Source organism: Tenrec ecaudatus, chromosome 16 (assembly GCF_050624435.1).
Source record: "Tenrec ecaudatus isolate mTenEca1 chromosome 16, mTenEca1.hap1, whole genome shotgun sequence".
Classification (NCBI taxonomy): Eukaryota; Metazoa; Chordata; class Mammalia; order Afrosoricida; family Tenrecidae; genus Tenrec; species Tenrec ecaudatus.
Genome location: NC_134545.1, coordinates 46,871,461 through 46,887,528, shown reverse-complemented (window position 1 = coordinate 46,887,528; position 16,068 = coordinate 46,871,461). Strand labels below are relative to the sequence as shown.

Genomic DNA, 16,068 nt, shown 5'->3' with positions numbered 1-16,068 from the left:
AAAGATATAGCATCTGGGGTCTTAAAGGCTTGAAGATAAACAAGTGGCCCTCTAGCTCAGAAGCAACAAAGCCCACATGGAAGAAGCACACCAGCCTGTGTGATCACGAGGTGTCAAAGGGATCAGATCAGGTATCAGGCATCAAAGAACAAAAAAATCATATCATTGTGAATGAGGGGGAGTACAGAGTGGGGACCCAAACCTGTTCTGTAAGTAATTGGACATCCCCTTACATAAGGGTTGCCAGGAGGAGACCAGCCAGTCTGGGTGCAGTGTAGCAACAATGAAACATAAAATTTTCCTCTAGATCTTAAAGGCTTCCTTGCCCCCACCACCCCACCCCCATTATCATGATCCCAGTTCTATCTTACAAATCTAGCTAGACCAGAGGATATACACTGGTACAGACAGGAAATGGAAACACAGGGAATCCAGGACACATGATCCCTTCAGGACCAGTGGTGAGAGTGGCGATACCAGGAAGGTGGAGGGAAGGTGGGGTAGAAAGGGAGAACTGATTACAAGGATCTACATATAACCTCCTCCCTAAGGGATGGACAAAAGAAAAGTGGGTGAGGGGAGATGTCGGACAGTATAAGACATGACAAAATAATAACAATTTATAAATCATCAAGGGTTTGTGAGGGAGGGGAAAAATGAGGAGCTGATACCAAGGGCTCAAGTAGAAAGCAAATGTTTTGAGAATGATGAGGGAAACATCTACAAATGTGCTTGACACAATGGATGAATGTATGGATTGTGATAAGAGTGTATGAGCCCCCAATAAAATGAGTTTAAGAAAAAAAAAAACAGTAGCAATGCAGGACAGTGCTTTACCTGAGGAGGAAGGGAAAGGAAGGGGCTTGGGGAGGAGTACACATAAAGTTTGAGCTGTGTGTATGTACAGATAATTATATGTATAATTTCCCCATCAGAAGCAAACATAGCAAAATGTTGACATCCGACAGAGCTGAGTGACAAGAATGCTTCTTATAGAGCTCTGCTTTTTGGAATCTGTGAAGAATTACACAACAAGAAGAAGAGAACAAGCCCCTCACCCTCGGCAAACACACAAAGGAAAAGATGAAGATGCAACAGACAGCTGTGGAGATCCAGGGGAAAATGGTGAGAGGGACCGTAGTTAAGGGGGAAATACATGAGTAAACACGTGGTTTCTCTAAGAATAAAAAGAAGAATCTTTTAAAATAGAACATCTATAAATATAGGCTATATGAAACGGGTGTCCTGAAAGGGGGCTTTGAAAACACAGAAGGGAGAATGAACAGGTGATGAAGCAACGTTCTGGAGGAAAAAGGATGGGATTGTCAAGTTGGACAACAAGCCCTGAGCAGGTAAGAGTCTCCTTCTGAGACTAGTGGGAGAAATTATTTCATACAGAGATTTCTTTTGTATCAATCAGAAGTAGAAAGCAAGTATTACACTGAGAGCTTTATTTTCCTGTGAAGTATGAGCCATGGCCAACGACCGGGCAGAAGATATGAACAGATGAAGTAGGCTCACAATCCAATATTTAACTTTGGATTATTTTAGCTCCAGTCCATAAGATGCAAAGTTGTAAATAAAACTACTCACAAAGTAAAAGTTGAATTTCCTTTTAATTCACTTAGGTCAAAAGAACATATATGTATCTTTGTGAAAACACCAGGACACTCAATGACTAACTAACTTGATGAGATTCACAACTGTTGTTCAAAGGCATCTCAATCAGTTATGGAGCTGGGGAAAGGCATACATATTTAGTAACATCATTCCAGAAGATAAAACGAGAAAGAGGGTCCAAATTCCTCCAAGGACTTCTTACAAATATAAACAGCCACCACAGAAATAATGCCAATGACCTTGCAAGGTTAAGAGTTTAGAAACTGAAGGCAAACCCCTGAATTTTAACCTTAATAGTGTAAAGCTGTCTTTAAAAAAATCGCATCCTGGGGGGAAGGGAGACTCCGGATAGGGCAAGATATGACAAAATAACGAGGTATAAATTATCAAGGGCATATGAGGGAGGGGGGAATGGGGAGGGAGGGGGGAAAAAAAAGAGGACCTGATGCAAGGGGCTTAAGTGGAGAGCAAATGCCTTGAGAATGATTGGGGCAGGGAATGTATGGATGTGCTTTATACAATTGATGTATGTATATGTATGGATTGTGGTAAGAGTTGTTTGAGTCCCTAATAAAATGTAAAAGAAGAAAAGAGAAAAAAATGATTAGGGCAAAGACTGTACAGATGTGCTTTATACAATTGATGTATGTATATGTATGAACTGTGAAAAGAATTGTATGAGCCCCAATAAATTGTTAAAAAAAAATAAAAATTTTAAAAAATCGCATTCTTTTGATTTTTCATCTCTTGTATTTTCTGAATGCAAATGTCAAATATCACAGATACCATCACAGTAGAAGTGAGGTTTTTCTGACATTAAGCTACTATATAAAAGTACATTGTGTTAATGACATAAAATGTTGACAGTCAAAAAAAGGAGGAGCTGATACCAAGAGCTCAAGTAAAAAGAAAATGTTTGTTTTGAAAATGAGGATGACAATCTACGTACAAATGTGCCCAACACAATGTATGTATGTATGAACTGTGATAAGAGCTGTAAGAGCCCTCAAGAAAATGAGGTTTTTTAAATGTTGGCGGTCTGAATTAGTTAGTTTATTGTGCCAACCTGGCCGATAACACATGTGGGGTTAATTGAAGGGCGGAGGGATAAATGGCTCAGTAAGCCTTGTCTTTCTAGTTCTCGGATCTCTTGCTTTGTGATGGTTGGACCAGGGTGCAGCGGCCTTAGCCAGTTCCCTGCTTTAGCTAGCAAGTCTCATTTCCTGCAAGACATCCCCAAGGAGAAGCCACATGGACCTACCCAATGCAGCCCTGGATGCTGGAGCAGCCGTGTGGAGACCCCTGCCAGCACTGAGATGCTTACACATTCACTGACTCGGCTTTCCTCCTGCAGCTGGAGTGATAGTGTGTGTTTTGTGAGATGGAGGAGGACTTTGTGGATTGGTGTTGGACTTATAGGCTTGGGAAGCTCTGGGTTGGGATGTTTTCTTGATGTGCACTTAACCTTTATATAAAACTCTCTCTTATACATCAGTCTCTGTGATTTGTTTCTCTAAAGTCCCCAGACTGACAAACAGCCATTTGAAATGTATGCTGCCCTGACCTCAAAGTGTTTTAGTTTGTGGCAATACGTATATCTCCAAAGAGATTTTATTCTCCCTTTACAAATAGGCATCATAATAAGAAAAACTACAAAGACTCGACATATACAATAATTAGCATCATGAAGATAGAGAAAAGAAGTTTCCTTAGGTAGTTAGAATTAAGAAAGAATATGTTAATCTTGGTTATTCATTCTAAATCCTTTTAACTACTTCCCCCCTTAGCGTCACATTCCAACAGAAGTTATGGTTCATACTATGTTGAAAAAGAGCAAAGATGTGAATAAATTAAACGTGAATCTGAAATACATGCTAAAAGAGACTACATGATATCATTCTATTTAAGAATTAACTATTGTTCTGATTAACCTGTAAGCTTTGTCCCATACCTTTCTGTCTCTGAATCCAGAACGTTTCTTCTTCTTCTCTTCTGAATAAGGCTCAAGACTAGTATCTGCGGCCTTTTTTTCATGGTGATAAACTTCTCCTTCACCATCATTCTTCCCTTCAGTCTTTAGGTTGTTCACTGATGGCTGAGATTCTGCTTGGGCCCTGCAGGTGCAAAGAAGAAATCTAAATTAATCATTGTGTCAGTCTGGGTACTTTAGAAAAGAAATCCACAATTTGTTTGTTTGTTTTTGTTTTGCTTCTTTTCTTCTCTTTCATTCTATGTCTATTTATATGAGATAGGCAGGATAAACAATCCCGAGGACAAAACAACAGGACTGGTGGTTCCAAGGGGACATGGGCGAGGAGGGGAAGTGGGGAGATGACAAACTCAGGGACAAGGGAAGAACAAAAAATCTAAAATTGATAGCAAGGAGGGCGTAAAATGCCTGGTGGGGTTTGATCAAGTGCAAAGTACCCTAGAAGAATTACTGAGAGCCAAATAGTGGATGAACATAATAGTGGGACAGGAGAAAGGTGAAAGGAAGTAGAGGTAAAAACCAGGAGGCAAAAAGCATTTATAGAGGTATAGGTATAGGCACGTGTATATATATAAATATTTTAATTTGTAATGATAGAGATATAGGTCAATGTACATATATTTATATGTTAGGTACTAAGATAGCGAAATGAACTTTGGGCCTCTACTCATGGCCTCCCTAAACACAAGAATACTTTGTTTTAATAACCCAGCATTCTTGATTGAAAGGCTTGAAGTTAAACAAGCAGCCATGTAGCAGGGAAGCAACCAAGCCCACATGGAAGAAGCACACCTGCCTGTGTGATCATGAGGTGTCTACGGGGTCAAGTATCAGATATAAAAAAATCCAAAATAAAAAAATTACATTGATGTCAATGATGGGGGTCGGAGTGGAGACCCAAAGCACCCATCTGTGGGCATTTGGACATCCCCTCACAGAAGGGTCACAAGGAAGGGGCGAGCCAGGGTGCAGCACAGCACCGAGGAAACACACAACATTCTTCTACTTCTTTAATGCCCCTCCACCCACCCCCCCACTATCATGACCCAGTTCTACCTTACAGATCTGGCTGGACCGGGGTATGGAATCCAGGGAAGATAAACCCCTCAGGTACAGTAATGGGAGTAATGATGCCATGAGGGTAGGGGGGAGGTGAGGACAGAAGGGGGAGAAATGGGGAACCGACTATAATGATTGACATAAACACGCATACCCCTGAGGAGGACGAACAACAGAAACATGGGCGAAGGGAGACAGTGGACAGTGTAAGATATGAAAATAATAACAATTTATCATTTATCAGTGGTCCGCGAGGGTGGGAGAGCCTGGGAAGGGAGGAAAGGAAAAGGAGGAGCTAATACCAAGGGCTCAAGCAGAAAGAAAATGATTTGAAAACAAATGTGTTTGATACAATTGATGTATGGATTGTTATAAGAGCTGTAAAGACCCCAATAAAATGATTAATTTTTTTAAAAAGGAAAAATCAACTAATATTTTATGAGCACTAACTATATTAACTATATTACTCTGGCCACTGTGGAAAAGATCTATAAACATGTAGAAAGCATTAACAAAATCAATATATGAAGGGAAGGGGAGAATGGGGGTCAGGCGAGAAAGGAGGAACTGATCACAAGGTTGGATATATAACACGCCCCCCAAGGGGATGAATAATAGAATGTGGATGAAAGAACACAAGAGGCAGTATAAGATACGAAGTGACAATGATAATATATAATCGATCAAGGATTCAGGAGGGAGGGTAAAGAAGAGAAGCTGACACTAAGGGCTCAAGAAGAAAGAAAATGTTTTGGAAATGATGATAGCAACATCATCATAAGTGTGCTTAATACAACTGAATTATAACAATTATGGATTGTTATCTGTAACAGCCCCCTCTAAAATGATTAATAATGTCAAATATTAGCAGTATGATATGGTTCACCCTAATGAGTAAGGTAATTAACTGAAGACTAGATCCTATACTTTTTCTTTTGAGTTTCCAGAGTATGTTATAAACCACTGCCTTACAGAGAAAACATACGATGTTTTTTCTCTGTAACTAATAAAGAAACATCAATAAAAGTCCTCTTCTATGTTTACCAGATAAGTAGTTAGAAAAGTATTCTCAAACCGATTACAAGGATCTACATATAATCTCCTCCCTGGGGGATGGACAACAGAAAAGTGGGTGAAGGGAGACGTCAGGCAGTGGAAGACATGACAAAATAATAATAATAATTTATAAATTATCAAGGGTCATGAGGGAGAGGGTAACAGGGAAAGAGGGGAAATAATGGGGAGCTGATACCAAGGGCTCAAGTGGAAAGCAAATGTTTTGAGAATAATGAGGGTAACAAATATACAAATGTGCTTGACACAATGGATGTATATATGGATTGTGATAAGAGTTGCATGAGCCCCCAATAAAATCATTTTAAATAAATAAATAAAGTATATATTTATAAAATAAAAAATAGAGTAAAAAAGAGAAAAAGAAAAGGTATTCTGAGATTAAGGTACTGAAAGATATAAAGTTCTTAATGTATACTCAAGTAAGTACTCAAAAACAATTTAAATCAATATTCTCTACTTTGTTTACTTGCAAATAATATTTTCTAAAGACAAAGACATTTTAAAATTTGTAAACAAAACTATTGCTCATTTTGTCAAAAAAAAGCTAAAAACACATTTTTTTATAAAGCAATAAGTAAACACCACATTGATTTAAGTCTTTCAAACTTGATTCACAAGTAACCTTTGGCCTTAGTTCAAATTCCCTTGCAGTCTTGCCCAAGTGATACACTGGTTCACATCATTGTATTATTCTCTTAAGGGCCTTGTGTATCTAAAAGACAGTGAACTAACACCAAAAGGATTTGATGTGGAAACCCGCCTAAGCTCAGACTTACCCATAGCACTCGGACATAAGTCTGGAACTCGCTGCTGTGAGGAAAAGCAGATGGCTGCTATCCCACAGCTACAGAACCGGGGTCTGGATTTGGGTTCAGATCACTTGACTTGAGGGTGTCCACTGAATGGGGGGCCAGGACAACCATATACTATTTTAATGCCCTCCTTGCTTTATTATGATATGTATTTAGGCACGATTCTGCCACTGTAAATGAATATTATTGAAAGTTTTGCCTATCACCAACCCCCATCGTGTAAATAGTGTCCAGTCCCTTAAGAGTTTAATCTGTACAAGTCAACAATTCATGTATTGCAGTTTGTAGCCAACCTATGCTTGTATAATTTCCTTTTCTCAATTTTGTTTTAAATTCTATACTATTGGCTACCTTAATGGCACTCTCAATAGAATTATCTTATGCCTCAGGGAGATGATTGAAATGTTCTCTAACAGAAAATAACAATGAACGAGAGGCATATAAAAACCAGAGGTATAGGAATGGATGTGGGGTTGGCACTTAATTCTAGCCCCAATCTAAGAACAATTAATTCTTATCACAAGGTCCTGCTTGATGTTTGCCTTCATAAAGAGGTCACTGAAGATATGGGTGCTATAGCAAAATATGGTGAAGAAACTAGATGATGCCCGCCTGTCAGGAAGAGTATCTTCTGGTGTCTTTTTTTTCTTTTTGGGGTCTTAAAGGCTTGTCTTCAAACAAGCAACCATCTATGTGAGGTGTCAACTAAAACGACATGGAAGAAGGACATCAGTCTGTGTGATCAAAGGATTGTAAATAATATAATCTAAATCTGAAGGAGGGAAGGGTATCAGCTTAAGTTGTGACCATCTGGTTTGCAGCAGGATGACAGTGGGTGCCCAATATCCACTTGCAGGGTCCACATGTTGGTTAGATTAAACCTTTCGTGGACTCCCTCTGACCCTGGTCGAGGGACATGAGCAGCATTACTATCAGACAAAAAGCACTACAAAACTGATTATAGGTAGAGCTGGGTAACAATCTATTATGGGAGGTATAGTACCTTGTCATTTGCTGTCCTATTTGACCCATTTTAAGGTTACTTCAGTTTTAAAAACATCAAGGGTAAATAAATGTGGATTAAGCCCCTGGAGAATTCCCTCTGATGAGAGAGCAGGGATATGGACAGCCTTGTTGTCATGCTGAGTGCAATGGAGAGGGGGTTATTATAGATATAGAATAAAATATAACACCTTATCATAGGATCTCCTTTTTGACCTAATTTAAGTTTGTTCAAGTTTTTAATGTTATACTCTGATTGAGGTGTTTTTCATCTGTTTTACTTTGCAATGGTTAGGGTTTTGCTGTTGCTGTTTTTTGGTAAATGAAACCCAGACTAGATAAATCTATAGAGAGCAACTGGATTAATGGTTTCTTGGGGGTTTGGCAGGGGTAGTTGGCGAAAAAAGGGGAGCTAATAACAATATGTACAAGAAAGAAGAAAATGTTCTGAAACTGATTGTTGTAATTATTGTACAATTCTTGATATGATTGAATTATTAGATTTTATGATATGTGGATTATGTGCTAATAAAACTTTTAAAGAGAACATTTTTTAAAAAAAGATGATGACTACTGAAAGAGGAGAGTCAAGTAAAATAGCTAAACCCACATAGGCTAACCGAGAACAAGACCCAGGAATGCTGAAAATGATAAAATTTACAGAAAAGGTCTTTAAGCATAATGATTATACAAAGGGATACCCCCAAAAACAGAAATATCTTTTCAAAGCCATGTATTTAAATATTTTTATGAAAAAAAACCTTATCACCTTCAAAGTATTCTCCATTACACTTGTTAAATACATTTGTTAAATATGCCATTTTATTCTTGGAAACATTTTTCAAACTCATCTGTTTGGAAGGTTGACGACACCTCCCTCATTTTTTTCTTCACGTCTTCTATGCCATCAAATCGCTGTCCTTTCATGTCCCTCTTTAATCACAGAAACAAAAAGTCACATGGAGCAAGGTCAGGTGAATAAGGCACATGGGGCAAGAAAGGCATGCTGTTTTCTGCCCCAAAACTGGTGCAATGAGATGGTTACGTGAGCAGGTGCACTGTGGTGGCAAAATCAGGCTTTTTTGTCACACACTGTTACACTACCTTTTCAGAACCTCTAAATAGAAAGCTTGATTAACAGTCTGATCTGGTGGAATTAACTCCAAATGCACTATGCCCCTTCACATAAAAAAACAAATGAGCACTGTCCTATCTTTGATTTCACTTGAATATCTTTTTGGGGTGAGGTGATGATGGCGCCTTCCACTGGCTTGACTGATGTTTGCTTTTGAGGTAGTAAAAATCGCACCATGTCTCGTCACCAGTAATAACCTTGGGGGAAAAGTCTGGGTCGTTTCAGAGCTGTTCTTTCAAAGCATGGCATGTTTCCAGTTGACACTCTTTTTCCTGGTCAGTCAGAACATGAGGCACAAATTGGGCAGTGAACTTCTCATTCCCAAATCTTCCATTATAATTCACTGAACCAAACTCCAAGGTAGTCCACATAACTTCCCCATCTCTCCAATGGCTCATCATTGGTCTTCGAGCACAAGTACATGAATTTTGTTAATGTTTTCATCCATTCCAGAGGTTGACAGATGTCCAGACGAGGTTTGCTATCAATCAACATTTAACCTTATGTGAAATAAGAAAACCAATCCTACACTTGAGTTTTACCCATAGCGCTGTCCTTGTAAGCTGTGTTCACCATCACAACAGTTTCTGCAGCATTTTTCCTGAGCAGGAAACAAAATTTCACAGCCACATGCTGTTCTCTTCAATTGGCCATCACAAAAAACAAGATTTGAGTAAAACTGCTTTTACAAAAATTCACCATGACCAGAGAGAACCTTCCCAGGTGATGCCACTGGGTGCACTAACTAACTCAGTGCAAAATGCTTGATGCTCACCTAGGGGGAAAATGTGTACTACAAAAGCTGTGCCCAGTGGAGCTTTGTTCCTGTTTTTTTAGGGGGTATCCCTCATATTATATAATTTTAAAAATTTAATAACTACTTTGAAATTTGTATTTATTTAAATTGTCAAAGAGCAACACACTTGATCTTTAAAATAAAAAAATTTACTAAGATAAAAGACAGATGCCACAACCCCCCCCCACCCCCCCCCACCCAGCGTGGCAAAAACAGAAACATGGGTGAAGGGAGACAGTGGATGAGGTAGTTAAGTTTATTTTGCCAACCTGGCTGATAAACACATGTGGGATAAATTGGAGGTGGAGAGATAAATAGCTCAGCAAGCCTCACCTTTCTTGTCTCTTACTCTTTGATCATTGGACCAATGTGCAGCTACCTTGCTTGTTCTTTGCCTCAATTTGCAAGCTACACTACCAGTGGGACACCTAACCCATGGACTGTGCCGCTGTAATTTGTGGTTCCTTCAAGACCTGCTTCGCCACACCACTGGAATTTACATCTCTTGAGCTGGGGACTGTCGGACCTTGTCATCTGGCTGACTGTTGGTGACCTGCCTTGCTATTTGTTGCCTATGCCCAGATAGTCTGAATTGCTCTACAGAGGACTACCCGGTGGTCCTCAAGACATGAAGGCCTGCCAGTGTCTCACAATAGTCTCACCGGAGTGAGTTGCACTGAGCCATTTGTACTGCTTTATAATTTAATTAACTTTATTTCTTATGTTATATATATATATATATGTATAAATGTATATAAAACTATTACCATTCTGGTTTTGTTTATCTATAGAACCCTGTCTAACACACTGGACCATGTGAGATATGAAAATAATAATAATTTATAATTTATCAAGGGTTCATGAAGGTGGGAGTGGGGAGGGAGGGAAGAAAATGAGGAGCTGATATCAAGGGCTCAAGTAGAAAAAATGTTTTGAAAAGGATGATGGCAACATATATACAAATGTGCTTGACAAAATGATGTATGGATTATTATTAAGAGCTATAAGGGCCCCCAGTAAAATGATTTTAAAAAAAGATAGATGTCACACAACATAAATATTGTCAAGGAATCCTGAAAGAGAAGCTGCATAAAGACAAGGCCATGCCCTCAAGGTCAGCAGGGGAAAAGACTTCCTCAGCCAGTGCCCTGAGTTTACATTCTGAACTTCCTAAACTGAGAGGAGAAAATGTAGGTTCATTAAAGTTGCTCACTTGAGCTATATCTTATTACAGAAGCACTAAGAAAGGTAATCAAAAATGTATTACATGAACCAACTAAAGGGGAAAATGTATAAAATTACATCACAGATGCTTAAAGGGCTTCTGAGAAAATCCAGTATCCATTCCTCATAAAATTATAAGCAAACGAGGAGTACAAGAGAATTTCTTAGATTATTAGCCCAAACCCACTATTAGCCAATGCGATATTATGTAATAAAATACTGATGCCACTGTCACTTAATTCCAGTACATTAAAGGTATGTTTATTATTATAATTCAACATTACTTCTGAAATTTGTAGTCCAAGTAGTCTAAAAACGTGATCTGAGGCAACAGCTCAACAATATAATTGCTATCATAATATGTGGCACGAGGCCAAAACACCTCCTCTGAAAAACTTACAGCCATGCATCCATGCTGACTCGTAGCGACCCTAAAGGACAAAGGAGAATTTCCCGTGGGTTCCAAGACTAGCAACCTTCAAACTGGTGACCTTGCAGTTAACAGCCCAAAGCGGAACCACTATGGCACCAGGGCTACTGAAGCACTTTCTAGAAGGGCCAATATTGAAAATTAGATGGTAATTAATTTTTTATTAAATATCTGTGGCACATAATTTATGACATCCTAACATAAACTTTTTCTTTTATTCACGATGGTCTACAAAGGAAAGCAGATCACAGAGTGCTTTCCATGAGAGGCTAATAATCCAACAACAATGATTTTGAATTTCCTCGTGGCATAGATCAATCAGTGAGTCTCCGGGGCACATTTACGGAGGAGCCCGAGTGGCACAGTGACTCATGCATTGGCTGCCAACCACAAGGTCAGCAGTGAAACCACTGTCTCTGAGGGAGAAAGATGAAGCGTTCTACTTTTATAAAGAGTTACACTCCAGGAAACTACAGGGGTAGTTCTTCTCTGTCTTATAGGGTCGCTTTGAGTTAATGAGTGGTTTGGGGGTTTTGGAGGGTGCAATTGGTAATGACTGGAGACTTTTTGGGTCACCATCACTAATGGGTGCTATGAGCCAGGGATGCTGCTAAGCAGTACAGCCCTTCCACAACAAAATATTTTTTTTAACAATTTATTGGGGCTGATACAATTCTTTTCACAGTTCATACATATACATACATCAATTGTATAAAGCACATCTGTACAGTCTTTGCCCTAATCATTTTTTTCTCTTTTCTTCTTTTACATTTTATTAGGGACTCCAACAACTCTTACCACAATCCATACATATACATACATCAATTGTATAAAGCACATCCATACATTCCCTGCCCCAATCATTCTCAAGGCATTTGCTCTCCACTTAAGCCCCTTGCATCAGGTCCTCTTTTTTTCCCCCCCCTCCCTCCCCTTTCCCCCCTCCCTCATATGCCCTTGGTAATTTATACCTCGTTATTTTGTCATATCTTGCCCTATTCGGGGTCTCCCTTCCCCCCTTCTCTGCTGTCCCTCTCCCAGGGAAGAGGTCACATGTGGCTCCTTGTAATCAGTTCCCCCTTTCATGGAGCCCAAAATGTCAAAAGTTCAAAGGCTGACAGTAGAGTAAATGATTTAGATCACATTTATGACTAGACTGTGACATATAGCTTAATTGACTTTCAAATTGTACAATAGTAAATAAAATATTTACATGTATTAGTTATAACAGATTTATAACTCAAAATATCATTTAAATATGGCATACTTCTGTATATAAATAGATTTTATATGTATGTAGAGTATTCATTAAATGAGATGATCAAATTATATCTGAATATGGTTCCATGGAGGTTGCCTCAAAACAATAATCAACATACTTCAAAGACAACCATAAAAACACAACAAAGCAAAGTCACTAGCATTGAGTATATCCCAAATCATAACAACCCTATAGAACAGAATAGAACTCCCTGAGGCAGTTTCTGAGGCTGCAAATCTTTACAGGAGCAGAAAGCTTCACCTTTCTCCCATGGAGTAGTTGGTGTGCTCGAACTGCTGACCATGTGGTCAATAGCCCAAATGATAGCCCACTACACAACCAGGACTCCCTTCAAACATCAAGCTAATAGCTTCTACCACTGTAAGCATTAACTCTGTGGTGAAAAAAAAAACACTCTGAAGATATTAAGTAATGTAACAAAGATTTTAATAGCCTAAGTAAGGCTGAATGTTCTTCAAACTTAGAGGATTTAAACTTTCACAGACTACTGTACTTATTTTGAGGTACAGACTAAACAAGCAACTATTTTACTACTTTTTCAAGCACAAAGCAAAACACCCTATATGAGCATTCAGTTTTTGCTTTCCAGTTTATTTCATCAACCACCAAAGATCTTTGAATATTTATAATACTTTAATACTGAAGAAAAATGCATACTAAAAACTCTTTACCTACCTACTGCTCTTAAGTCTCTTTCAACTCATAGAGACCCTAAAGGGCAGGGTAGAATGGCTCCTGTGGATTTCCAAGACTAACTTTTCACAGGAGTAGAAAATCCTGTCTGACTTTCTCCTGCGGAGCAGCTGGTAATTTTGAATGGCTGACCTTGCAGTCAGCAGCCCAGTGTATAACCATTACACTACCAGGGCTCCTACTTTTAACTGTTAAATACAGAAAATGAAAATTATTTATTTAGAGTATTTGGTAGCTATATAATCTGGTGTCAATTTGGGACTTGAGAGGATTAAGAGTGAAGGGGTGGAGTCTAGTCTGTCAATCGGATCACAGCCAATGAGGCCTCTGTGTGGGCCTGGCCTTCTCCTGAGAATTCTGGGAACTCCTGGATTTTCCTCCTTGGAGGCGGGAGACACCTCTCTCTCTCTGCTCACTCCCTGAGAGACTCTCTACTGACAAGCCACACAGCACTAATGCTAATAGACCCTGTGCCCTGGGAATTGGAGAAGCCACATGGAGACCCCTGCCAGTGCTGAGATCCTACAACACCACTGGATCCAAAGACTGTCTACCCACTGGCCTGAAATCGTCCAGCATTCAGCGCCATTGTATGTGTTTCATGAGTCTGAAGAGGACTTTATAGAATGGTATTAGACATATGGGTTAATATAGGACTTTATGGGCTTAGTTTAGACTGGACTGGGTTGGAATGCTTTCTTAATGTACAATTACCCTTTATATGAAACTCTCTCTTACACACATGAGTTTCTATGGATTTGTTTCTCTGGTCTACCTGAACTAACACAGAGTACACCTTGAGAATTTTTTTCTTGATATGCTTGAAGATTAAGATTTTAGTTATTACTAAATAAGATGCTAAGCAAAATTCCTGAGACTAAGAGTGGAAATAGGAGAGAGGAAAATGAAAACAGAGTTTTTCTTTCATTTTCTTCAACAACCTCAGTCTAATGAAAAAGATACTATCAGTTTCTTCCTTGGTAACTACTCTGCTTTGGTATGATTTAACAGACTAGTCTGATTTTATGTGCATGTCTACAACTATTTCACCTACAGGTAAATTAAATGTTTTTCCTATTGCCATCAATCTGTTTTTCCTTTCTATTTTACATCTGTCATTAACTTTCCTCTTTACCATTTTCTTTGTTTTTTTTATTCAAGATCATTTTCTTGACCATTGTTCTCTAACTTACAAATCAGTATTTTGTCTATAAACTTTAAGCTTCTCTGGAAGTCTCTTAAAAAAACTATAAAACATTAATATATTTTGCTACTAATATATTTCAAATTTCCTTAAATTGCATTTTAGGGAAACAACCACTTCAAGGCCATATGGATTATAGAAGTGAGGAAGTTATTAACTAATATGCCAACCTTGGCAAATCCTATTTTATGTTCAGTCTCTAACTCAGCTTTACAATGCAGACAAAAGAGGAACGCAAAGAAAGCTAAGCTGAAATTCCTAGTAATATAAGGATATATTTATCAACTTCCCTTTTAGTGATGCAGTCCTATTCTGAATTAACACACAATTCCTCTTGTTCAATACAGCAAACAATCACTGAAGGCTCATTATGGAAAAGACAATGAGTTAGGCTGTAAAGACTGCAAAATAAAAATAGACCCACTCCTCACTAATCCACATAGTTAGGTTCCAAAGACCAAGTTGTTATATGAAAATCAGTGTTATGCAAAAGGGTAAACACATCAAATCACAAAACCAAGGATGACGGCATCATTACATAACGTGCAATTACATAACTGTCAAAACGCTGAGCATCATGGCCTAGCCAACGTGACACACAGTCTTAATAATCACAGTAAGCACTTGCTATTCATTACTGCCGGACATACATCATCATGCACAAAATAGCTGGAGAGTAGATTTGTTACTATGGTAAATGTGAAATGTCGGAGGACAAGACAGTTGGTAAGTGAAAAGGAGGTGCAATATCTCCTTCTCTAGCGAATCTAAAATCCACTTGGAGATTTACACAGAAATTTTTTGGTGTTTTTGTTGTTTTAAAACTTGATTTAATAATTTTTTGTCTTTGTATGTGATTTTTTAAAATCTTGCAAGGATACAGTTTGTGCTGGATGTCTCTTCTACACACAGAAAAGGTTAAAAGGTAAAGAAACCTCTTTCCTAGTGTACTGTCCTTAGTTGTTTGTTCCTTCAATTTTCAGATAACTCTGCTGTTCGATGACCTGCCCCTTTTGAACCACTCAAGTCGTGAGCCTTTAAAAAGGGCCCATAGAAGTATGCGAGTAGGAGCACCAATAGGGCACTGCCCTCAGTAAACCCACAGGATAAAAATTCTCTGGAGGGAAAATCTAAGGACCTAAATCTTCGAGGTAAAACAGTAAGTGTGCTAAATCCCGAAAGATCAAATTTGAGGGTCGACCCCACACAAAGAGAGGAAGAGGAGTGGCAAACTCGCGGCTGGTCACCTGCACACCCCAAAGCGCCTCCCAGCATGAGGAACAGTTCCTGGAGCGCTCCGCTCCGTAGTCAGGCCGCAGCGGGGTTAAGGCCTGCTCTCCACATCTGCCAGGTGAAATGGCGGGAATACCCAGGACTCAGTCCAGTTCACCAAGAAGGCAGCTGTACCACAGCCTGTCTGCTCTCAAGTGGGGCGAAACACAGGCCCACCAAATAAGGATGGCAAACCTAAGGGAGACTGACTCATAGCAGGTTTCCCACGGTGCCCTGGGACACAGGCCCGCAGATTGACACTCAGTTACACAGAGGTAGAGGCAGCAATCTGCCCCTCGCCCCCAGCTCCTGCGCAGTTCCAACAGAGGCTCTAAGAAGAGAAGAATGCTTGCTACCAGGGCCATAGTAGGTCTGTGACAAAAGTTTCCTCCCCTCCATTCTTCTTGCATTTTATTTTTTTCTTTCTTTCCCCCCCTGTTCTTTTTTCTGGCTTTGGCTTGATAGCACAGAC

The 16,068-nt window shown here is 39.2% G+C and overlaps 1 protein-coding gene across 1 annotated transcript in view; it reads right to left on the bottom strand.

Moving 5' to 3' along the window:
• Positions 1-16,068, bottom strand: part of MICU1 (mitochondrial calcium uptake 1) — a 209,022-nt gene that overhangs the window by 163,206 nt on the left and 29,748 nt on the right. The window contains exon 3 of the mRNA XM_075534108.1: positions 3,572-3,734. Coding sequence (XP_075390223.1) covers positions 3,572-3,734 — 163 coding nt within the window. The remainder of the gene's footprint in view (positions 1-3,571; positions 3,735-16,068) is intronic.